Raw genomic sequence first — 24254 nt, 5'->3', positions numbered from 1 at the left:
AACAGGAATTCAATGTTTGATTGATACCTGCAAATACTATCTTTGCTGCACAGATGAAGTCTGACAGTGTGCCAGCCAAGTTGTAGGTTAACACAAAGATCACAAAAGGCAGAAATGTCAGCAAGAAAGTATATACACTGAGTTCTGCAAATCAGAAAGGGAAGTCAAGATAATTTTTTTTTTAATTCCAACTATGTTTTTTTACATCAGAACAATGTGCTGGCAGGAATAGACAAATGTAATCCCTGGTACTCAGCAGTCAGAGCACTGCTCCCCACTTTCAAAGGGAACTGCCAGTTTCTCTTCCCTTCTCTTGTCACCCCTAAGTAGTACCACTGATGCTCAGCCTGTTCAAGGGTCTATTCCCAACTGAAGACAGCTGAATGCCATGTGAGTCACAGTTCCCAAAGGGAAGAACAAGATGAGACGTGCCATCCCCAGAGAGAGAACTGGGAAGCCATCCTGCCACATACCAATTTCAAACCAAGGAGCAACTGCCACTCTAACCTGCTATTAAGGATTACACAACAGTAGCTCTTTTGGCAGCAGATCAGAGTGTTTCAAAACAATGATGCTTTTCCTTAGATTCCACTGGGTTTTGGGAAGCAATCACGTACCTAACAGGCCTTTCCAGAAGCATGGGAGCAACTAAGAAAGCATTTGAGATGCACAACTGGGCTCAGTGGCAGTCATTCTGAGAGCATGCAAGCAGGACAGCTTGGATAACGCAAACAGCCAAAAGTTCACTTCATCTTCTAAACACAGAAGCTGAGGGAGGACATTTTTATTTTTTGCTTACTGGCTGAGCTTACTAGCAAAAAAACCCTTCTCTCTGAAGATCACATCCCTGTTTCATTAATATTTTATGGGCAAAGCAAGGATATTGAAACTTCATTCTAGTTTTTTTCTAGTCTTTAAAATGAAGAAGGATGATTTTTTTAGAGACCCTTGAACCCTCTTCCATGCAGGATGGGCCCTCTCCACACATTTATGGGCTACATAAACAGATGTGACAGCAGAATCAACATCTGAACCATCTCTGCAGGCTGGAAATATGAACTCACATCTCCCTCCAGCCCCAGCAGAAAGCATTCCCTGCTCAGCCTCAGTGAAGAGAGCCAACTGGCTGGTCAGCCTGAGTCCCAGGGCTCTAGACACAACACTTGCCAAGGGACACGCCACTGAGTAAAGAACTGGGGAACACTGGCTCCTCTTTCATTAAAAAAAGGGATTGGAAAAAAACACTGAGATCAACAGCTGAAAACAATCCAATAATTCTGAGAACTGCTCTGTCAAAACCAGTGAGAACTTTCTTTCCCTGCTAAGAGTTTTCTTTCCCAGTGCCATTCCCTCCTCCTCCCAGTTTCTTTAAGGAAAAAGCTGACCAAATGCTCATATACTAACCTGGTTTCTCTTCTTTTTGTAAACTTACCCAATACCAAGAGACAGATCTTTGACAGATAAACCCATCTTTCAAAAAAAAGGATGACTATGGAACTATGCCAGACATAGAATAATACCCAGCAAAGCTAGGGACTTCATACACAAAACTCCAATAGCCAATTTTCAACTTGCTATTTTTTCACAAAACCCAAACGAAAATAATGAAACTCCACAGCTGTAAAGGGCACTGTGAAAATAAATACAGAGATAATTTAGTAAGGAGGATCCTGATTCTCTGCCAGCCTAACATACAGGGCTCCAGACACATACTAGCCTAATAGACTTCCTGCTTTCATCCATAATAATGGTTACCCATCTCCCTTCTAAGAAGCCTTCCCTGAGGCTGATCCAGCCTTTCAGGTGAGAACAGTCTGTGTGCAGGCTCAGCTCATCAAAATCCACCCTGGGATAGCTCTCATACTCTCCTGAAGTGCTCACAAAGGCCAGAAGTACAACATCCTCCTGCTCTGTGTTCCTCCTAGTTCAGTACCTGCAGGTACTCCTGCCCTGCAACGTGCAACACACAGAAGTCCTCTTTCTCCCCAAATCAGAGGCTGGCCAGTACCTAGCACTCACTATGGAGACAGATCACAAGGGCATGTACCCAAAACCTGCCCTGCACTATGCTCTCTGCAGGCAGCAGCTCCCTGCTGACATGAAACAAGCCACACAGACCTACCAACCCAGCAAGCACACAGATGGAAAGTCAGGGAATGTGAAGACTGTATGTGTTTGGAAGTGCTCTTACCAAGTGAAGTTCCCCTCTCCCCATAAGGAGAACAATTCATTACTTTTCTGACCTGTTTTTTTAATCAGAGGCAAATATAGTAATTATAGTCTGCCTGATTACAACTGAAATTACGAATCTGTCCTAAGGGCACAATACTGTCCCCACCTAGATGTTATCAGTCCCCAAATCTCATTTAATCTTGAAGATGTGTAGTACTGAGGCACCACTACAGGAAACTCCACAATTAATTTTACAAGTACTTTCTTTGCAGCATACGCAAGCTCTTCCAAAAGACTGCTAATTTGTACAACTTTTGTTAGGCATACTATATGACTAAATTCATCAGTAAAATAACTGAACATCTATGATGACTTTGAGCTCTTGCTAAGTTTCTGGTTTCTCTTTGATAACCTAACGGACTCAGCTTTATCAAGTGATTCCAAAGACCTACATTAAACCGTTTTCCAACTGAATCAAGCTCTTTTCTTTGTAAACTTCTTATAATCTGTCCAAGCAAAACACAAACCACTACGTTAATTTGGGGAAACAGCCACCTTTCAGCTGTTCAGGTCCCTAGATTTTAATATTAAATCAGTCCTGCTGACAGAGGAGACTGTTCCCTGGCAGGAGCAGAGGAGGACACAGAGTGTTGTCTCTGCATTTGTCTCAGCACAAGCAGTTCTCAGAAGGAACACGATAAAGTGACAGATCTACTTCATCAGCTGCAAACTGGAAGAAACCTGCCAGCCTGAAGGGTGAGAGAACATTAACAAACAACTAAGAAGGCATCATCAGCACATCACCTGAGCTGAGAGTTCCCAACACTGAACCTTCCCTCTGGCCAGGACTCCTCTCTTCAGGGAACCTCAAGTACTTTGTCAACGTAGACTTGCAGATGCATTCAACAGCACAGTCTTGTCCTGCTGCAGATGAGCAAACAGCTTGGATCCCCTGGGTTCTGAGACACCTTTTTAAAAATCTGTCCCTAGCAGAGCAATATGAAAAGCACTGATTCACCCAGGACTTCTTTTTCAGCTGTTACCTGACCTGCTGTAAAAAAAAAGAGCTGACAACACACCCAGTCAGCAAAAAGCCTCCTGGGCAGCCACAGAAATGCCTCCTCCTAATTGCTTTCAAATCACCAAATGAAAAACCCTCAGCCTTGCTTTGAGCGTCATAACATGAGAACACAGTTCTCTGCATGTTCTAACCTTTCCAATATTTGTTCCTAACCCCACCAGCACATATTGATTTATGAGGCCTCACAGTGTGTTTTATTACTGTCTCTCTCAGTATCTACTCTCCACATGTCTGTGAAGAAAAATGAGTGGTAGATGAGTAAAACACTGTTAGTTTTTCATCATCTGTTCCCTCCTGATTGCTCAAGTTTAGCAAGCAGAGTATTTTGGCCTTGGCTCATATAACTGCCAGTGCAATATTGAAAGAGAAGTTAAAACACATGTAAAACAAGAGGTTAAGAACCTACCTAATCTCTTATCACATGATAAAAAAAGGAAAGGTTAAATTGCAAATGTGTTTTAACTAACTCTTAGAAAGGCTACAGCGTTATTTTGATCAGACATGAAAAAGTCCCTAAATTATTGAAAGCTATAGATAGACACTCCATCTCAGATCACAGAAAGTAAAATTCTTTCCAATTTGTATAAATCTGCTCATAAAATATCACACAGATCTGCTGATGATTCCAGGGATGATATTTTAAACATACTTATCTCTATAAAATCATTCTATTCCAGTACCACTATAAGGACGATTCTATTAAACAACAGAACATGTGCAAGACACATTCTGCTCAGGATGTCTGCAGTCACCAAGTGGTTAAGGGTACATGGAAGCTAATGCCTTCCAGAGGCTAAAATCACACAATCAACTTAAAAGGACTTAGCAGAAGGTCATCTGGTATACCAGTATCCGCTTAGGAGAGACACTTTTGGGAAGAGCACGCATTTTCAGGTAGAGAAGATGGAGTTTATCTCTACTTACCTGAACCACTTACAGCTCTAGGCAAAAACACTCATTTTTTATCCTTTTTCCTTAGCAGAGCTCTACCTAGCCCTGTCTGCTGAAGTCTTGCTTTCAATTACAGGTGGAATACAGTGGCCTGATGACCACTTCTTCCTTCAGAGAGACCTGGTTCACATGTTTGCATTTTCCTTTAGTCTATACTTTATATTCCTTTTTAAATTTTTTTTAAACAAAGGTAAGCAATAGGGAAATGCAGCATGCTCAAACACTGAAAGACTTGAGACAGGCTGTCTTGCTGACCTGCCCTTAAACATCACTGATGCACCAACTGATACTTGCAGCAGGAAGCAGAAAATGAAATTTGACTCCTGCCTCAGTTTCCAAACAGCAGAACTAACAGAAGATTTACTAGTCTGGCTTCCTTCTATACTAAATTCATCTTTCCAGCTTCACTCAACCACTGGTATTCAATGATGAGAAAGCTACAGGAACTGAACTGGAAGAGCAGTTTCCAGGGTCAGTCTCGAGTTAACTGATGCTCAGAACACATGTAATTTATGGTCAACTGATCATTTTTTTTCTCTAGAGAATGAATTCATCCTGACCCAAAAGAACACACAGAGTAACACTATAAAAGTGAAACTGAACAAGCAATGAAAAAGAAACAATTATGCAGCTATTGTGGGCATCTATTCTTAAAAGCTCTCAGGGAATACTGCACAAGGTGTCAGAAAAGATATGATTTAAGCAGGACACTTGGGACCAAATTTCACAGCCTGTTCCTGTGACTTTAAAGGCCACCTACATATTTGCACAGTCTTGAAATGGAATTGCTTTGTAAAATCTAAAAAGATCAGAGAGAAACATTTGAAATACCTTTGCCAACTCGTCTAGCTATTCCTTGGGGGGGGGGGGGGGGGGAGGTATCTTGGAGACAGACAAATCAAATAAAATCAACATTAAAAGATTATTTATTTTTGAGTGTAACTGTTCTATTTAATGACTTCCAAAATTACCTATGCTGCCTGCCCTTTGGTAGCATTTATTCTTAGATGTTGTTATTGGTAATTGCTGTGTTATGATTACAAAGCTCTGGCATAAACCTCAGAACCTCTTTTGGGTTTCTGAGAGCAGAATTTTCACATGCTCTTCTCTGACCTCATGTTCCTAATTATTCACTGTGCATGCCTACATGTAACTCACCACCAACTGAATCAACCGAAACACCAGAAGATTTCAGCTAGTTGAGAGAACTCTAGGTGATTTACGCTAAACCATCTTGAGTCTTTTGAATTTACCTTCCTTTCCAGATTACTTTACAAACTGACTACAAAGTTTCTCTATTATACACCAGGGCCAGACACACCGCATTTGATGCAAATGCCAAGAAGAGCATGGTCCAAGCAGTATAGTATGAGCTGATTCCCATCCACAGCTAACATTCTCCAAAGGAGATGAGGAGTACTGATTTCAGCAGCAAACACAGCTAAACGCTTCCTCCTGAACCCAATGGACACAGCTGGAATGCAGCTGTTCCTACCAGAGCAGTGCAGGCAGCAGCTGCTGCCAGGGAAAAGGCAGCAGCTAGCACAAGAGAGGGACAACCCAGCCAAGAAGGTCTCAAAATCCAGATCTGGCCACTACAAGCGCCAAAACTGGACCACACCAGTTGGAAAATATTCTGGGGAAGCGTACCTTCCTGGAAAGTTCAGTGAGAAGTTGTTTTCTGAAAATCTAGCAAGAACGTATCTTAAGAGTTTTATCTATTATGCCAACCTTAACAGGGAAAACGACAAGGCCTGGGTCAAAGCCAGCTAACCCAAAGGCCCACTCTTAAATACACAGTGGAAAACCACTCTACTTTAGAGCCTCCTACGGAAGTATTTGTCTGTACCTGACCCTGTACAGGAAATCTCTGTTTTACCCCTTCCTCTAAACCAACTGCACCAAGCAAGGTTCAATGGTAATCTTGTAGTAACCACATAAGCAAAATAGCAAGTCTTTGAAAATATCTGAAACACAGCTAGGAGCTGGGAATACTTTATAAGTAAATTAAGCTAAGTTTGAACCACATAATGACTTCAAGGAGCCTTTATTTTTAAATAAATAATTTGTGGTGAAAAGAGCCGGAATGGCAGTTATAGCAACCACAACTACCTTCTTATTTACAGGCTGGGTACAACAGGAGCTGCACTAGAGTACACTGCTTCTGCATATCTGTTTCTACGAACCTCACTTTGGAGCCACCTTCCAATCTCAGAAGAATCCCATCTCCTTGGACCTCCCTTTCTTCTTCCATCCACCTACAGAAGCTCTGCCCACACATTTTTCAGTTTCAAAAGAGAAATCAACAGGTTTCAGTCCCAGCATCACTTCTATAGGTGTCTCATTACTGTGGCTTCTGCTCTCCACATCTGACAGACTCACTCACACCTTTGCAGAATTTAAGTCAGTTTGAGCTGGAATGATGCACAGGGTAAGAACCCACTTGTTTTCTTCCTTGGTTGTTAAGAGAAGCATGTAGATGATCACAGTGGAGTCTCCAACCTCCCCAGGTTAGTCACAATGGTGTCTCTAGTGAAACCACCAAAAAAAGGCTGACTGTGCTGGTAAATCCCACAGCAGGTACTCATGCTGAGGATGATAAATTAAGGTCACCAGCAAGCCACAAGTTTAACCTCTTCCATGCTGTACCAGACTTGAAACAGTGACACAACTAAGAGTTCTGGCACACAGCCAGTCACTGCTCCTATGTCTGAGGACCCAATTTTCCAGGAATTAAGAGTCAATCTGCTTTTGACTTTAGAGTATAGTGCACACGCAGTTACACGTTCAGGTAATAGTAAAGATTCAACACAGATTGTAGTGGGTTTTTAGGTTGAATTACTCAGGCTCCCTCCTTGATCTCATACTGCCGTATAAAAAATTTATTTCTCCAGTCATGGCTTCATACAGGCAAGTCTCCCCAGCCCATTTTTAGCCCTACAAACATATGCATGAGATTTAGTAATTACATTTATGTAGGCAGATTTAGATTGTCAGCTTCTTACAGTGGCTACCTTTAAGACTGATACAAATTTTTCCAGATATTACTTAAGGTCTGTTTACCATACATAAAGTTCTATTTATTGTATAGACTGGACTTTCTCTGCAGTTGTGTTAAAGAAGCAGATTCATGTTATACGCATGATCTCTGTGTAGAGTGCAAAGTCCCAGGTTTTAGGAACCATTCCAGTTAATAAGTCATAATGATTAAAAAACAAAATACCCTTTGCTCAATGCTACAAGCATCATAATCATCACACATAGTATTTTATTTAATATCAAAAGAGACATTTTAAAATAGGAAATGTATCAATGTGCTCTTCAAGGTACTCATAAAAGAATACGATTCAGCACAAAATAGCCAACCCTTGAAGACTCAGATTGTGGCCATTCCAAATAAAATTCAAATTATATTTGTGCTGCTGACACTAAATAAATAAAATTTTAAAAGCAAATGCAGTAAATACAATAAGTGAGGAATTCCCATAAACATCTCTTCCCAAATACATCCCGAAGAGCCAGGCAAGTCTTCCCCTCCCAGGCACATTCTGTTCAGTTTACTCTCCTATTATTCTCACTGCTGAAGAAGCCACAGCTGTTTTATATCAGTGTTTGTGGGCCACCCCCAGGCAGGGACCTGGTGCAGAGCAGGCACTGCAAGCTCATCCCAAGGCACATCACTCAGGCTGTGCCCTGCTGGGTACAGCACTGTCCTCAGTTTCCCTTGGTAGAGCCAGAGTGCCCTGCTCTCTGCATGGCTTTAAGCTGGATGGAATGTATTTATTACCCTGAGGTGTTCTTTCAAAGGAGTGAAGACAAGCCACAGGCCTGCAGAACAGCGAGCCAGTTCCTATGACAACTTTCCACTGCAGCCTGGCTAGAGACCATCAATTCACTTTCCCCAGGCCAAGCAGCTTCTCCGTGGTAACACTGCTTTGTGTAGGATTGTCACCAGTGCCCAAGCAATGGCAAATTCCATGGTACTGACCCACCCAGACTCCACAGCACCCCCTAATTCAAAATTCCCGCAAAAAACCCCTACATAACTGCACTTCTGTCCCTTGCTCAAGATTTTCAGGGAAGAGCTGTGGCCAGCCCTTCTTCCTGCAGCTCCTCTCAAGTCTGTATCTACAATTCCTGCAGGATTCAAAGGCTGCAGACCCTCAGACCCTCTCATCCTGTCCTGGAGCGCCAGACCTGCTCTGCAGCCAGCCTGCACCATCCCCAGATAACAGCTCACACTGCAACAGCTCACCCACCCACCTATCACTTTTCAACAAGCATTAGTTTATTGCACTGAACTGCAAGAGTTATGATGTGATTAAATAAAGCTATCTGATTTTTCAATAAACATCATTTAAACACCGTATTCTGAGTTTGCTTCCCTTCTACTTCCAATGCAAAAATAATATACTGGTATATATTTGAAGGAAATAAAACACTCCTTTCAGTGCTCCCCAAAAAGCACAATACTACAATGTTTACCAGTAAACACCACACCAAGCTTTCTGTTAAAAAAAAATCCCCTGAAAGTTAAAAAAAGTCTAGGATAAATATTTCTAGCAATTTTAAGAAGGATCTATTAGCTTTCTCATCAAGCTATATTAGGAATAAAACATGACAAGGAGTGACAGTTTTAGGGGGGGATATATCATCATAATCATTATGGTGATTAAAAATTGCCTACAAACTGGAAATTTGCCTGGGAAAGTTTCAGCCTGCGTCTGATTTTCGCCAGCGTATATCCTAGAATCATCATATAACACTACTGCTACCAGTGCAAATATACTAACAGGCTGCCAATTTCAAACCTCAGCGGAAAACATCTCTCCCATTCTTACAGCTTTTCTCCCCATTTCTCTCTGCAATTGTACTTTATTCAATAGAGCATTCTAAACGCAGTTCGGTGGTGCATTAGCCATACAATTTGTTTGAATGACACTGTACAGAGTAAAGGTTGTATTGTGCTATATAATAAAACCACGTCTATGCTTGAACAAACCCCAACTGCTGTTAATCAAACCAGCAAGTTCCTGAACGATCTTTTGGACACTAGACTAATGGCAATAGATTATTTTAAACAGCAGTTCCACTCTAAAATATGTTTAGGTTGACACAGGCTGACAGGGACAGTGACAGACTTCCTGAGCTAAGCTGACTGATTTGCATGTAAAACACTGGGATTTTTGCTCAGTGCTGGAACTACAAATTCAGCACTTGAACCGCAGATCAAAATGCAGTTTTGTATTTTGTTTCAGGTTTTCAGTGAAACTACACAGCCCCTGAAAGGCCCTAAAAATCTTCATATATTCAGTTCAATCACTAGTGACAAATGATTGTTTGGATCAATACATTTCAGTTGCAGACAGTGTTACTCTGAACTGACAGGGAGACGTTTCTAAGCGACTACTTAGGGATCATTTTGCAATCTTTGATGTTTAAGCAATAAAAATTACAGAGCTAAAAAAAAATATTTTAAAACGTGAGCGATTATGGCTTGGGAGAAATGTTCTCAAGACCACGTCAAAGAGGAGCCTTAGCATCCAGCTTGGCAGCTTTTAGAAACACTAGCAAGGGAATAAACTTCAGCGTTTCATAATCTCAGTGGTTCCAGGAATTTTCAAAACTGTGCTACAAGAAGCAGTACTGTCATATTAAGTCATCTGGTCTATCAGAGAACCAATGTAGGTTTGTTTCCACCACACATTTTGCAACATTATTTTTGGCATGCAAGGAGGGATTAAAAAAAAAAAAAAGTAAGCAAAATGCGAGGAAAGCAATCTTACACCGGTTTATTTATTTATTTACTTGGTGCCTCGGTCCTGGGTTATCGGCTCCAGCCTGACACAGCCGGACTGCCAAGAGCAAGTCAAACGGAACGGAGCGGGAGCGGTGACAGGGAAGCCTCGCCCCGACCCGAGGCTGCCCGGGACCGCGCCGCTCCCTCCGCGCCCAGGGTCGCGGCAGCGCCGCTCGCCGCCTCTCCCAACAGGGCTGCGGCCGCCCCGGGGGCACCTGCGGGCGGGAAGGCGCCGCCGGGACCCTCCGGTCCACGTGGGGAGGAAGGAAAGCGGAAACGGAGGCACCGGGTGCCGGCCCCGGCCCTGCTCACACGCACCGTGCCGGGGGCTCGGGCGACGGAGCGGGCACGGAGTCGCCGCCCCGTCGCGGGCGGGCGCAGCTCGGGAGGCTGAGGCACGGCGGGAGCTGCCCTTCCCGAGGCGGGACGGGGCGGCGGCGGCTGCCGGGGCAGGGCCGGGCAGGACGGAGCAGAGAAGCGGCGGGCGCTGCCCCGGGGGTCTCTCCGCGCCGCCCCGGCCGCGGGCTCGGCACTCCCCTCACCGGGGCGCGCGCCCGAGGGAGTGGGCGCTGCCCCCCGCCCCCCCCCCACCGCCATCCGCCCCGGCGGTCCCCAGCGCGCTCCCGCCTCGCGCGCGCCCGCGGCCGCTCTCACCTCCCGCCGCGCTCGGGTGGAACTGCCCCGCACCAACTGCCGCAGCGCCCGCGCCGTCCGCACTGCGCAGGCGCCGTCCGCGCCCCGCCCCGCCGGCAGGGAGCGCGAGCAGTGTGCGAGCCCCGCGCCGGCCGCACAGCCCGCGGCCCAGGGACCGTCGGCAAAGTGCGACACCGGCCGCCGCTGCAGGGGGACCGGCGGCGGCCGCGGGGATGAGGAGGAGTCTGGAACGTCCCCCGTGTGAGGATACACTGCGGGAGCTCGGCCTGTTCCGTCTGGAGAGGAGAGACTGAGAGGGGTTCTCATCAGTGCACGTAGATGTCTCAAAGGCGGGTGCCAAGAAAATGCTGCCAGGCTCTTTTCAGTGGTGCCCAGTGACAGGATGAGGAGCAATGGCGAGAAACTAAACCACAAGGAGTTTCACCTCAGCATGAGTCACAGAATCACAGAACGGGTCTAGTTGCAAGGGGCCACAGTGGAGTGTCTGGCCCAACCTCCCACTCAAGCCAGGGTTATTTGCGACATGGCGCAGGATTGTGTCCAGATGGTTCTTGAACACCTCCAGTGAGGGAGACTCCACAGCCTTCCCGGACAATCTGTACCAGTGTGTGTTCACCCACACAGCACACAAGTTCCTCCTCATGTTCAGGTGGAGCTTCCTGTGCATCAGCTTCTGCCCATTCCTCTTGTCCTGTTGCCCGACACCACTGAGCAGAAGCTGGTCCATTATCTTGACACCCTCTCTTCAGATGTTTTTACACATTAATGAGGTCCTGTCTCAGCTGCCTCTTCTCGAGGCTGAACAGACCTCAGGCTTTCCTCATAAGAGGTGCTCCAGACCCATAACCTTCTCTGATGAAGAAAAACTTTATGCTGAGGGTGACAGAGCACTGAACAGGCTGCCCAAGGAGGTTATGGAGTCTCCATCCCTGAAGACATTCAAAACCCAGCTGGACATGTTCCTGTGTCACATGGTCCAGGTGACCCTGCCTTGTCAGGGGAGTTGGACTGGAAGATCTCCAGAGGTCTGTTCCAACCCTAACAATTCTGTGATTCAATGTAGCAAGTGACAGAACAATCCTCAGCAGCTTCCTCCAGGGCCTGGCATCACTTCAGACAAAATCTGGCCTGCACCTCCCTGGCCTGCCTGAGCTCCCACAGTTCTGTCAGCCAGCCTCTTGTTGCTGTGTGCCGCATAATGCTCATTTTCAAAGTCCCTTAGGAGGCTAGTTTGTGTTAGTTTGCCATTGAGTTACATACAATACCTTGAGTTGTGAGCTTAAGGAAGCACAGGCTTCAGTATCAAATAAAACCCTAGTCACTCTACTTTGACATCGGCTCCCCATGCTGCACAATGTTCATTTATTTTTAAGCTCTACAATGGCTGAGAGAGCCAGAGGTTCAGTTAAAATGATGTGATTAATCATTGATTCTCTGGGGAGTGTGTCTTCAGCGTGGGCTGGGACAAGGCTGAGGTCAGTGTGTGACCCATCTGCTGCCAGGACAGTGGTGAGGAGGTCCCCAAGCAGCTGAGGTGGCAGGGGGTGATGGCTGGGGGCTTGAGGGACAGTGACCACAGCAACATGCAGGTGTGTCCCATCCCAGTCTACTGTGAGCACAGACTACATCCCTCACACACCATGACCATTAGGTTGGACAGGCTAAGAGGATTATTGTGCAGAGCAGAAACTGCCCTGTGACCCATGCTGGGTCAGCACCGCCACAGAAACTGCAGAGCAAAACAACCATCCCCAGAAAAAAACAAGCCTCCCTTTTTCTGTCTGTTTTTCCTGACCCTGGAGGGGTGGAAAAAGCCTCACACTGGGATTCTGGCACCTCAGGTTGATCCCTGCCAGTGACAAGGGTGATGGCAGCCATCTATCTACCCCACCTCGTCCAGGCCCACATTGCTGTACCAAGCCACTGGAATACTCTTTCAATCTCCTTTCCCATGCCTCAGTGGTAGCTAGAGGCTGGGACTGTCTGCCTCACTCTGGCAGCAGCTCTTTTGTCCCCATTGCCATGATGTTTCCTTTATCTCCCCAAGGACTGCCTCAGCTTTTCATATTGCCCTCTACTCTGCTCCAGGTGATAAGGCTCTGCCACCACCCTCTGGCACAGGGACACACAGCTGGGCAGGGTTTTGTTGACTTGGATGCACTTGGCCCATTGTACCTCTGCAGGCTCTGTCAGCCTTGCTCCATCCCCTTCCAAGGGGAAACAACCAACAGCAGCAGAATTATTAGTTCTGGCTTGTAGCAAAGCCAATTTTCGGTGCCAAGCCTCTGGAGAGGAGGCACTGCCTGCCAGGGAAGCTCAGCCTGTACTTCCCAATACCCTGGGACATCTCACAGCACCTGCACCGGGCCCCCAAGCAAGACTTTTCACTTGGAGATGAAGCCACCTATATTTGTCTTTTCCATGCATCCTCATGGCAAAGCCCCTCCTGAAATGTCTGTGTGTGCATCTTTCCAACACAAAACTGCAGAAGAGTCACTGAAGCCAGCAAGGATGATTAAAAATGTGAAATGGCTTTTCTGCAAAGGAAAATGAAATAGACAAAAACCTTTCAGCCTAGGAAAGAGGTGAAGTGGGGTAACACAGAGGTCTGCAAAATTCTGCAGTGGGAGGTGGATGGGGAGAAACCATATCCCAGCTCTTCCACTGTGTTCCACAAGCCAGAGACATGGAATGAAGTTAGCTCCCAGCCACTCTGAAAAATGAAAAAATATATTTTTTCTTAGAGTGCATTATCAAACTGTGGATTACAGAACACAATGGCATGCAGGACATGAACTTGCACTGATTAGATAAGGGCCAGCACACAGAGATGTGACTGCTGTCTGGGAAGCCCCAGAGCTGCAGACAGACAGAACCAGAGAAGTTATACTGAAGAAGCATTAATCTCCCACTGTGAGAAACAAAATCCTGAGTTAAAGGGATCCAGTACAGCCATTTTCCTATTTTTATTTGTGTGTGTGTGTGTGTAATTAAGCAAATGCATCCATTCTCATATGTGTATTTACCACTCACATGTTTTCTCCCTGCCTTTGCTGCCCTGATCCAAAGAGCTCTCCCTCCTGCAGGGGGTCAGACCCACCTATGCCACAGGAGATCTGGCAGCAGTGTCCTGGAAAGACACTGGGATATGCCTTTTTCCTACTGCTGGCAAACATTTCCCTCTCACAAAGCCGCTGTGGTGAGGATGGGTGGTAAAACAGCTCTCCAAAGCATTAGTTTCACGGGCTGTGCTGGCCAGGAGGTGTGTGTCCCATTGCCATGTGTACATAGCTCAGAGTATGGTTTTTCTCTGTGACTCACAAGCCCAGGCAGTCTGCAGCGCAAGAGATAAGTTGTTTAATGAGCCTCGTCAGCAGGCAGAGGCTGTGCAGAGAATATCACAGAGCTTTAAGGAGTCCTGCTGTCTCACATGCAAGACATGATTTTTGAAGTAACTAGGAGGTATGGAATGGTCCTGGGTAATTTAATCCCTAATACAACCCATTGTTGTTTCATTGATGCAAAATTCTTGGCTATGGGACTATTTCTCTTTGGTTTTCTGATTGTTTTCTAGCCTTATAAAGTTGCCTCTGATGCCATGTGTCTTTGTGTCCCAACAGTTCTCAAGTGTCAAGGTTTCCTGATGCTGAACACATCACAGGCACTGCCCTGCTTTTGGTTTATGCCCACTTGTCCAGCTTGTCATCTCATTTCAGGTCTGACATTCCACTGTTCATCTTTTCTCCAGCCACTGGGTCACAGCGTTGTTCTGCAGGACAGCAGTGCTCACTGCAATTTAGTGACTCTGACTCTTTGAACTCATTCAGCCACATGGTTCCAGCAGTCACATCAGCAACTGGCACAGGTCTCAACTGTTTCATTCAGCCTCCTGTGTGTGTAGAATGATGTCAGAACACCTCGACCCATTGGGAAGCAAAGGGATTATCCCAGGGTCTTTCCCCATGGAAGTCAGCAGTTCTACTACCATGTAGTTCTTGTGCTGGAGGAGACTGACACTCCCAACCCAGCTTTTAGGGTACATATGTATGGCAGTGCTAAAACAGCATAGGTGAAGAAGGCAGGGTGAGCTGCACTCCACTTTTTCATGACAAAGAGAATGACAGAAGCCTCTGTCATCAGTAATAAGCATCAGAGCAAAGTCATCAAAGCAATGTCATGCACATAACTAAGCAGAGCTGGAAACTTCCCAGTTCTGTGATCAGTTACTTTCAGTAGTAAACCCTTGACTTAGGATATTGTAATGCAAAGTAAGAGATATTGAGGAAATGGTAAAATGCACCTGTGTGTGGGGAGTATGTGAAATAGCTGGAAGAAAAAACAGACCGAGGAGAGGGTTTCTGCCCTGGCAGTGTGAGCTAGGCAGCCCAGGCCAGGACGAGCCTTGGCAGCTCCACCTGCACCAAGGCTCTCTGCCTAGGATGCTCTGCCATCAAAACATGAGCTGCTCGGATTATGCAAGTGTGCAGCTCACGCTGCAGCTGCACATCGAGCTACCTGCACTGAAGGTGTTGCTCAACCACAGCAACTGTTCTTTTGGAAGTCACAGCTCTCTCCAATGCCAGCTCTAGCTTGTTTGTTCTCACTGCTCCTTTTCTGGAACTCCCTCATGCTGTCCTCTGGTCACCTGTGAGGACAAACAGGGATAAGTGGAGTAGAGGAATGGGGCATCACTGCAGATCTCTGTGGCACAGAGATGCGCAGCAGGGGAGAGGATCCAAATATTTGCTCATTTCACTATGTTTCTCTCACTTAAATCACAATTAAGTTGTTTTTCCATCTCACAGATGTATTTTGTGCTGTTGCTCCCAGAAATCAGTCACTTCTCACTGATCTCTTGGAGGTCCTGCACTGTGGTGCAGGCAGTGCACTTGGTGTGGAGGTGGGGTGTGCATGTACCCACCTTCCTGTCAGTGATGCAGCCCTGGGTACTCCCAGCAAACCCTAGCCAGTGGGAGGACCCAGCCTGCTTGCGTGGGCAGTAGAGAGATGGAAGTGTTTCAGTTCCTGGGAAACAACCTCAAGGCAAAATCCTCCCTGTGCATCACCTGTGGTATATCTGAACTGATCATTATCAGACCTTGTCCTAGTCACACCTTCCTCCAGGCATATCCCCAACTCTGCACCCCAACAGCCCCCGTCAACATCCCATGGAGATCTCACACAGCCATAGGCACCCTGGTCCTTACCAGAGAAGAGGGGCTGGAACCACCCCCCCGCCCCAGACACCTTCAGCCCAGACACAGATGCACAGCACAGCTTCCCTTGAGCACTGGAGGGGACAACTGGGTATACCCCAGCAAGAGTGATCTCTGTGTGTGTATATGTGTGTGTGCATCTGTGTGTCTGCCTTTTGTCTCTCTGAGTGCCTGCCTGACTCTCTCTCTCCACCTGCCCATTTCTGCCTGCTTCCTTCTGTCTCTCTTCCTTTCTGCCTCTCCTTGTCAGTGCATCTGTGCGTCTCTCTGAACGGCTGCTTGTCCCTTTGTCTCTCTGGCTCCGAGCATGTGGACGTATTGTGTCTCACTGCGAATGTGCCTGACTCTTTTCACATGCCTGTCCATCCGTCTCTTCGTGTGCGTGTATGACCTGGTTCTTATGCCTGTGTATGTTTGCATGTTCCTTCTGCGTCCGTGGGTCCGTCTATACCCACCCCCCCAATCCATTTATCCGGCCGTCCCGCTCCGTGCCCCGCCCGCTGTCACAGCCCTTCAGCACCGCGGCGGACGGACAGCTCCTGCCGCCTCCTGCTGCGGCGGCACCGCACCGCACCGCACCGCGCCGCACCGCACCGCACCGCACCGCACCGCACAGCACCGCACCGCACCGCACCGCGTCGCACCGCACCGCACCGCACCGCACCCCCTCCCCACGGGAGCGCTCCGCCCTGCGCCCCCTCCGCGCCGCGCCGCGCTCCGCCCCGCCGTATATAAGCGCCGACACCGCCGCCGGTCCCGCTCCGCCGCCATGAGCTACAGCGCGGAGCCGGCGGCGCTGGCCGCCTCCTACCGCCACCTCTTCGCGGAGGCCCCGCGGCGCTCCGAGATGCCGGCGGGCCGGTGGGCGCGCCCGGGCGCGGAGCCGGAGGCGGTGCGGGAGCGCGGCGCGGAGCCGCGGCGGGCGCGGAGCAGCGAGAAGGAGCAGCTGCAGGGCCTCAACGAGCGCTTCGCCGGGTACATTGAGCGGGTGCGGGCGCTGGAGGAGCGGAACCAGGCGCTGGCGGCGGAGCTGGCGGCGCTGCGGCAGCGCTCGGACGAGCCGCGCCGGCTGGGGCAGATGCTGGGCGGGGAGCTGCGCGCCCTGCGCGCCCGGCTGGAGGAGGCGCACGGGGAGCGGGCGCAGGCGGCGCTGGAACGGGCGCGCCTGGCCGAGGAGACGCAGCGGCTGCGGGCGCGCTGCGAGGAGGAGGCGCGGAGCCGCGCCGAGGCGGAGCGGGCGCTGCGCTCCCGGCAGCAGGCGGCCGAGGCGGCCTCCCGCGCCAGCGCCGATCTGGAGCGGCGGGCGGCGGCGCTTCAGGAGGAGCTGGCGGCGCTGCGCAGCGCCCACGCCGAGCATCTCGCCGAGCTGGGCGCCGCGTTCCCGGCCGCGGCCCCGCCGCCGGCCCAGCGGCCCGACCTGGCCGCGGCGCTGCGGGAGCTGCGCGCTCAGTACGAGGCGCTGGCGGCCCGCAACCTGCAGGCGGCCGAGGACTGGTACCGCGCCCGCTGCGCCCGCCTGCACGAGCGGGCGGCCCGCAGCCAGGAGGCCGTGCGTGCCAGCCGCCGGGAGGCCGGCGAGTGCCGCCGCCAGCTCCAGGCTCGCCTGGTGGAGATGGAGAGCCTGCGCGGTGCTCACCAGTCCCTGGAGAGGCAGCTGCAGGAGCTGGAGGAGCGGCACAACGCCGAGGCCGCCGGCCTGCAGGTGAGCCGGGCGGCGCCGGGAACCGTCACTGTCCCCTCCCCTGGCACCGGGCAGCGCCGGTACTGGGAGGCACCGAGCATCCTCCTCCCGCTCCATCCGCACCAGTCGGCACCTCCATCCCAGCAGCATCCCACCCTGTAATGTGTAGTACCGGGAATCTCATCCCATGCGAACACCCGGCGCGGCGCCCCACCTGTACCCGCGACCCCGCACTTTCTCTGCCCTGGTCCTTTGCAGCGCTGAGCATCTCCGCGGCCTGCGAAGTGATGCAGAGCAGCTCTGTCCCTGGCAGCAGCCCACCCCCCCCCCCCCCCCCTCAGTTCTGTGCAGCGCTGGACACCCCGGCCCCATGCGATGCTGCCCCCGCCCCGCATGGCTCAGCACCATCGCCTGTGCTGTCCCGATCAGTGCCGCGTTACACAAAACACCCCCACACAGAACGGCACCCACCCCCCCTGCCTTGCGCAGCACCCACCCATGCAGGCAGTGCCCCTGCAGCGCTGCGCAGCGCCACGCATCCCCGCATCCTTCCCAGCATTGTGCCTCTCTGCCCTGCACACAGATCCTGCCCCATCACGGCATTGCCTGTTGCCTTCACCCTTTATCCAGAGGCAAAACCCCACAGGGCAGGTTTCGGGAAGGATGGCCAGGACACTCGGTCCAACTCTCCCTTCCTGCAAGGGAAATCACTGCACACGGTAGCACTGTTTGGGGCATCGATCTGTCCGTGTCCTGTCCCTTAAGGATCAGGTCCAAAATTGCCTACACATCGTTGTGGGTAATTCCTCGAAGCTGTCTGCCCAGGCTTGGCCCTTTGCCCTGTGGCCTGGCTCTTGGCACCTGCACTGCAGAAATTGGAACTCTGCAAAGGTTAAGTCTGGAGTTGCAGACATATCCCAGCATCTTTTATGTCTGTGGAATTGCTCATGTAAGACAGACACTGAGCGCTCCATCTCTTATTCCATTTTTCCATTATTGCAGTATTGCCATGTTTTCTTGTTACAGGGAAATGTGCATGATTTACAATAAAATGAATCGTGAGATTGTTCTATTACATGGCTGTTAAATGATCTGTAATTTCTAAATCAAGCCATTTCCTTTTAAATACTGAAACAACTGCCTTTAATCATACCTGGAGGGCTCAAGTACTGCTTTGTCATTTCCAAATTTTGCCAGGTGCTCTAGAATTCATTACTTAGTTCCAAGCTGCTTGCAAGCTTCCTGAATAGTTGAGGTGGTCTCCAACAATTTTTATGGAAATAGGCAATATAAAATATTTTCTATAGTGAAAAAAATATACACAGTAATCTTAGATACTCTTGATGCCATGTGAAAGAGCAGCCTATCAATTGGGGAAAAAAATGAGGCAACTGGATTAAACAGCACCATAATTGAAATTGCTTTAGTGACAGCATGGCAGTGCTTTCCTATATGACCCTCAGGATCTGCTTTATGTGTAGCAATACTTAACAGTGTTTTGAGCAATGTGTATATGCTGCACCTAAGTAATTTCCCTGGCTGCAAACAGTGGAGAAGGTTTGGAAGCGTGTCTTAAAAGAGAATGCTCCTATTGTCTGAGCTTTTAAAATGATCCTACTAAAGCAGGGGCATGTCTTCATAATTGTGGGTTGCCCAGTCAAATATGATCCAACATGCAAGAGCTTTTTTTTAAGGGAAAGGTTTGCAGTGGTGGTGGTGGTGGGGTGTTATTCTACCAGCTAGTACAGCTGGGGTGTGGAAGACAGGTGCGCACCAGGAACAAAGACAATCAATTTGGAAAGATATTTTTGTTCATGTGGACTACAGGCAGAGGGAAGAGGACTGGAGGCACAAAGAGTCACAGAAGCAAGAGTGGAGCTGTTCCAGGGTGGGATCATCACAAGTCATGCCTTCCTGCCCTGGCTCAGTGCAGAATCAATCTGCATAGGAGCAGAGGCTTTAACTTGCACAGCAGCAGCCGTGCATGTTCTGGGGCTTTTCAGCTGATGCCCCAATGATGTCCTCAGAGGCACAGTTTCTTGCAGATCTTTTGCTGTGGAAAATGGTCGGGGCAGCACAGGTCAGAGCAGAGACCACAAGGATGGCTCCTAACTCTCCTGCAAGGCTGATTGTGCCCAGATAATCCAACTGTGACATGCTCCATGCTGCATTCAGGATGAGCTGCTACTCTGAGGGGCTCTGCTCAAATGGGGCCCACTGCATCACTGTCAGCACAGCTCCCTGCTCCTTGGGCAGCTCCACATGCCATGACTGCCTCTGCACTGTCCATGAGGAAGGTTAGGCAGGAGAGGAAGCTGTGGACATGATAGGAATGGGAAGGGCACAAGATGAGGATGATATGACAGGACAAAGATCATTTGCTTGGAACAGAGGATCTGGAAGCAGTTGAAAAGGCCTGACTCTGGGAGGGGGGCAGGAGAGTGGAGGTTGGCAGTGGCCATTGCAGGGAGCTGTAGGAAGGGCTGCATCGTGCCTTAAGTGCAAACTGCTGACTCATTCCTGTTCCAAATCACGCTCCTCTGGTGGCACAGTGGGGCAGCTGGCAGCAGGAAACCTGATTGGGAAAGGTTTCACTGCTTTCAAGCTGCTGCTTAGATACCTAGATGCCTGCGGGAAAAATACAGACTGCATGCTTTCCGAGGAAAAAAAAAGAGAAGAAAATATTAGTCTCCTTTGTTAGCAGGAACTCTGGCCCTGCAGTCCTCCACATCACAGGTAGTACTGGTTATAAGGGACAAAGGGCAGGGCAAAGCTGACAGGAAGGATGCTAGAAGGACACCATTGTCCAGCTGAGCACCCTGGCCCCTGTCTCTGTAACCTCCCCAAATCCCTGCATTCATAATCCCCCACTCTGGGGCTCTGAGGCATTTTCCCAGGAAGGTGACAGACATCCCCACCTGGAGGGAACGCCTTGCAGCAGCACCTCTCCTTCCAGCTCCTGGAAGCTTGTCTCAACCCTTCTTAAGCCCTGCAGATGGAGACTGCAGCCTTTCTTTGCTGCTGCAGTGCGGGGTGCTTTTACTTGTCTTGTTGAGCCACTGCCTCTACTTTGATAATGTTTAAGCCAAAAACTTCTCTCTGTAGCAGCCTGCCTTGTCCCCTGCAGGACTGACACTCCCTCCACCACCAAATAATGATTTGCCCATCTCACACACCCCGCTGCAGATGGGAGAAACTACATAAATCCATCAATGACTAAAGCCTCCCCCACTGCACACGCTCACAAGCCATGCCTGGTCTCTGCCTGCTTCTTCATCCCTTCTAGCATGAGATTTCATGGTCCCAAGCTCCTGGTGGGATGTGCCATCAAGTGCCCACTGCAACTTCCCTGTCTCTACAATGGGCAAAGCAGAGTGGGACTGTGGGAGAGGTCCCTGTTCCAAAATGCAGGGCTGAGCACCCTTGCCTTTGCAGGACACCATTGGACAGCTGGAGGATGACCTGCGAAACACCAAAAATGAGATGGCTCGGCACTTGAGGGAGTACCAAGACCTGCTCAATGTCAAGATGGCCCTTGATATCGAGATAGCTGCTTACAGGTAAGGCTGCTCTATTCCTGCTCTACCTGGACTTGCTCTTCCCAAGCCCAATCCCCTGACCCCACTAAGCTGGGGTGTTTTCAAGGGCCCAGAAAATACTTGAGTATACACACAAGGAGCACTACAAGCATGTTGTTAATCTCTGCTGCCTGGATGTGCCACACTTCTGCCTGGGGAGCAGCCACAGCTCCATGTCCAGCTGTGAACCACATCCCTCAGCCATCCCAGAAGCAGTATTTTTAATGGGGACAGTTTGGGTTGGAAACTTGTCTCTCTTGCAAAGTTAAAGGTAAATACAAAAGGCTGTGCTTCAGGTATTTATTTTCCTGATGTTTCTGGAAAGGAAAGGAGGGAGAAAGTTGCTCTCATGTACCCCATATTGCAAGTCTTCCAGAAATGGTTGACCAAAAGATGATTTTGAATCAGTCTCATGGTGCAGTGTGCCCTGTGGGGATGGCTTGGACTTGCCTGCATGGCACACCTTGCTCTCAAGTTTTGCAGATGTTTCACATCCCCATACTAACCTCTTCCATTGTGATGTGCTTTCAGGAAGCTGCTGGAGGGAGAGGAGACCCTCTTCAACATGGGAAGCAGTGGCCTTCCATCACTCAGTTCCCTTCACAGCCCCACTTACTCATTCCAGCCAAGGAGCTTTAGTTCCTCTACTTTGTCCTTCAAAGAGGAGGAGCAAGGAGAGGTTATTAAAGTGACCTCTAAAATATCATCCAGCAGGGCTGATGTGATTGAGGGGACCATAACCTCTGTCAAGAAAAGAGGGAGGTTAAACCTGCATGAAGGTATCCTTGCAAATGCAAAGATGTAACCATCCGGACCCTGTTCACAAGCATTTGAGGGGGAACAGTCTCCACTCGGCCTTGAAATTGCTCCTCTGGGCACAAAGCTGCACTTGGCTCGCAGGAAGCTTCCCTTGAAAACACATAACCCCCCCAGGGACACCCAGGGATGGCTTCCTTGCGGGTCCTGCCACACAGAGGCCGAGCTTGGCACATTGCTCCCTTTTAAATGTGGTGGGGGCACACAGGACAGGTAGCTAGAGATGCATGTTGGTCGTTGTGGTGGTGGCACATGGACTCAGAGCACTCCCTCTCTCCTCCAGCCCTGGGCAAGGGGCAGCCAGCAGGGAATGCTGCTGAGCCAGCTCTCTGGGGAGGGGAGGGAAATTCAACATGTTTACTGCAACTAGTTTCAAGGCTACATACCTTCATCAACTATCCAAATCCATGTACAGCTAAACTCTTCCCTATTCCTCAAACTGTAGCCGTCCACTTTTAACCCTAGAAGCACAGAATAGCCATACTGGACTGTAACCACACCTGACATCTGATCTCAGCCACGTATATTTTGAACTATAAGGAATGTTAAATTTTCTTTGTACTGACAGCTCTTGATTTCTGACAGCACATGGGGTTTATAAGCAGCAGGCACAAGGCAGGGAACTGCTACATTGGAGGTAAAGGCACCACCATGCTGTGGGTATGTGGTATCACTGTCTCCCAAATATGAGGGTCTGAGGGCCCCTTGTTTGGCTGCACAGTCTTCACATGAAAACCCTGTGCCCAGATTAGCATCAGCCAGCACCGGGAAGCTGCAGGACTCCCGAATACCAACCTGCAAAGCATCCTTGTCTCCGCTCTAACTGTTCCAATGTGTGCCAAATTTGATGTAGGATTTAATAACCGTAGGTTTCCTTCAATGCCTTAAATTGCCAGCGATCGCTTTTGCAAGAGCCGGAGACTCCACGTGTTGTGTGTCAGTGCCCTGGCAGGGTTATCATCACCAGACCTCGCTGCCCTTGCAGTGCTGCCAGAGTAGTTCCTGGAACCAGCAAATCGTTTGCTCGCACTCTTTCCTCTTCTATTGTAAGGCACAAGTTAATAATTAAAAAAAGAAATAGTTGTGTGGATCAAACCGAGCTATTTTGTCGTCTTTGCTGCTGCATCATCTTGGGAGCTCACCTCAGTGTCTGGTCCTCAGCTGGTTCAGTGCCCAGCAGTCCCTCTGGGCCCCTGTGAAGAGCTCAGTGTTGGGGTACAGCTGCCAACACCTCCTGCTGGGCTTGCAAGGTAAGGGCTGGACCCACCCATGGCAGTGGGGCATGGCTGGGGCTCATACCAGGTGCCTGTCGTGGTGGCCCTACTGTGTAGAAGAGTTTATGGCCAGCTGGCTGAGGGATCAAGGTCTGCCATGGCCAAATGCACCCTCATTTGCTCAGAAAATGGACTCTGAGGCTGTGATTTGCATCACACCCCTGCCAGTTCAGTCCCAAGGTATCTGTCATTTCCTCTCCATGTGTGTGTGCCTGTGTGCTCAGGGGTTAGAAACAGCCTCATGCTTTGCACAACTGAAGATAAAGTGATTTACACAAGAGCAGAGGGTGCACCTACCTCCCAAAACTCAGCAGTCACAGGCGCTGTGACCAGCAGCGGCTTATATTTGGAAGAGGCACACATTCTGCTTGAGATGTGGCTGTAGAGGGAAAAAGCACAGACAGCTTCCTGCTGGGTGGTCCTGCCAGATCACACTGTCCTGTTGCCTTTCCATTCCTGCTTTGTTGCACCATGACATGGCAATCTGTCCCAGAGCCTCAGGGACACAGTGTGACAGTCACAGGCTTTGCCACCAGAGCTGCAGGCCAGGAGCAGCACAGCTACACCTTGATCCTGTCACACTGATAACCTTGGGGACCATGTCCTGGAGGGGCTGCTCACTGTGGGGAGACAGCCCTGGGGAGGGCAGCCCTGCAGGTGGGTGAAGCAAGGGGCACTTTCCAGAGGCAGAAGAGGGGCCCCAGGGCATGGCTGGAGCAGTGCAGCTCACCAGCAGCCCTCAGCAAAAAAGAACAGAGCAACTTAGGGTGCCCAGGCAGAACCTAGGGGAGCTAGCACTTGCAGAGTTAAGTCCAAGGCACTGGCACATAAAACAAGATCAAGAAATGTCCAAATATCTCCTGGCTCAGCTGTCAGTTAGGAAATGCAAACAAACAGTATTTCTCCTAGTCCATAGGGGGAATAAAAAGCAGATGTGACTGTGCAGCTAATGAAACATACTCTGAATCTCAAACACTCTCCAGCACTGCTGCTTTCTGTCCCTTGAGCATAAGCAGCCTGACCCATTCTTT

General features: G+C 49.4%; 2 protein-coding genes across 2 annotated transcripts in view; one reads left to right on the top strand and one right to left on the bottom strand.

Moving 5' to 3' along the window:
* The window catches only part of NT5C2 (5'-nucleotidase, cytosolic II), a 60236-nt gene extending 49554 nt beyond the window's left edge, over positions 1–10682 (bottom strand). Inside the window, exon 1 of the mRNA XM_062496273.1 lies at positions 10659–10682. The gene's annotated coding sequence lies outside the window, so the exon portion shown is untranslated. The remainder of the gene's footprint in view (positions 1–10658) is intronic.
* Positions 10683–16643: 5961 nt separating this feature from the next.
* Positions 16644–21938, top strand: INA (internexin neuronal intermediate filament protein alpha). Its single transcript, XM_062496492.1, has 3 exons — positions 16644–17576; positions 20991–21115; positions 21665–21938. Exons 1-3 carry the CDS (start codon positions 16644–16646, stop codon positions 21936–21938), a joined length of 1332 nt encoding a protein of 443 aa, XP_062352476.1.
* Positions 21939–24254: the final 2316 nt, after the last annotated feature.

This window comes from Cinclus cinclus, chromosome 7, assembly GCF_963662255.1.
Source record: "Cinclus cinclus chromosome 7, bCinCin1.1, whole genome shotgun sequence".
Classification (NCBI taxonomy): Eukaryota; Metazoa; Chordata; class Aves; order Passeriformes; family Cinclidae; genus Cinclus; species Cinclus cinclus.
This window is presented reverse-complemented; position numbering and strand designations above follow the sequence as displayed.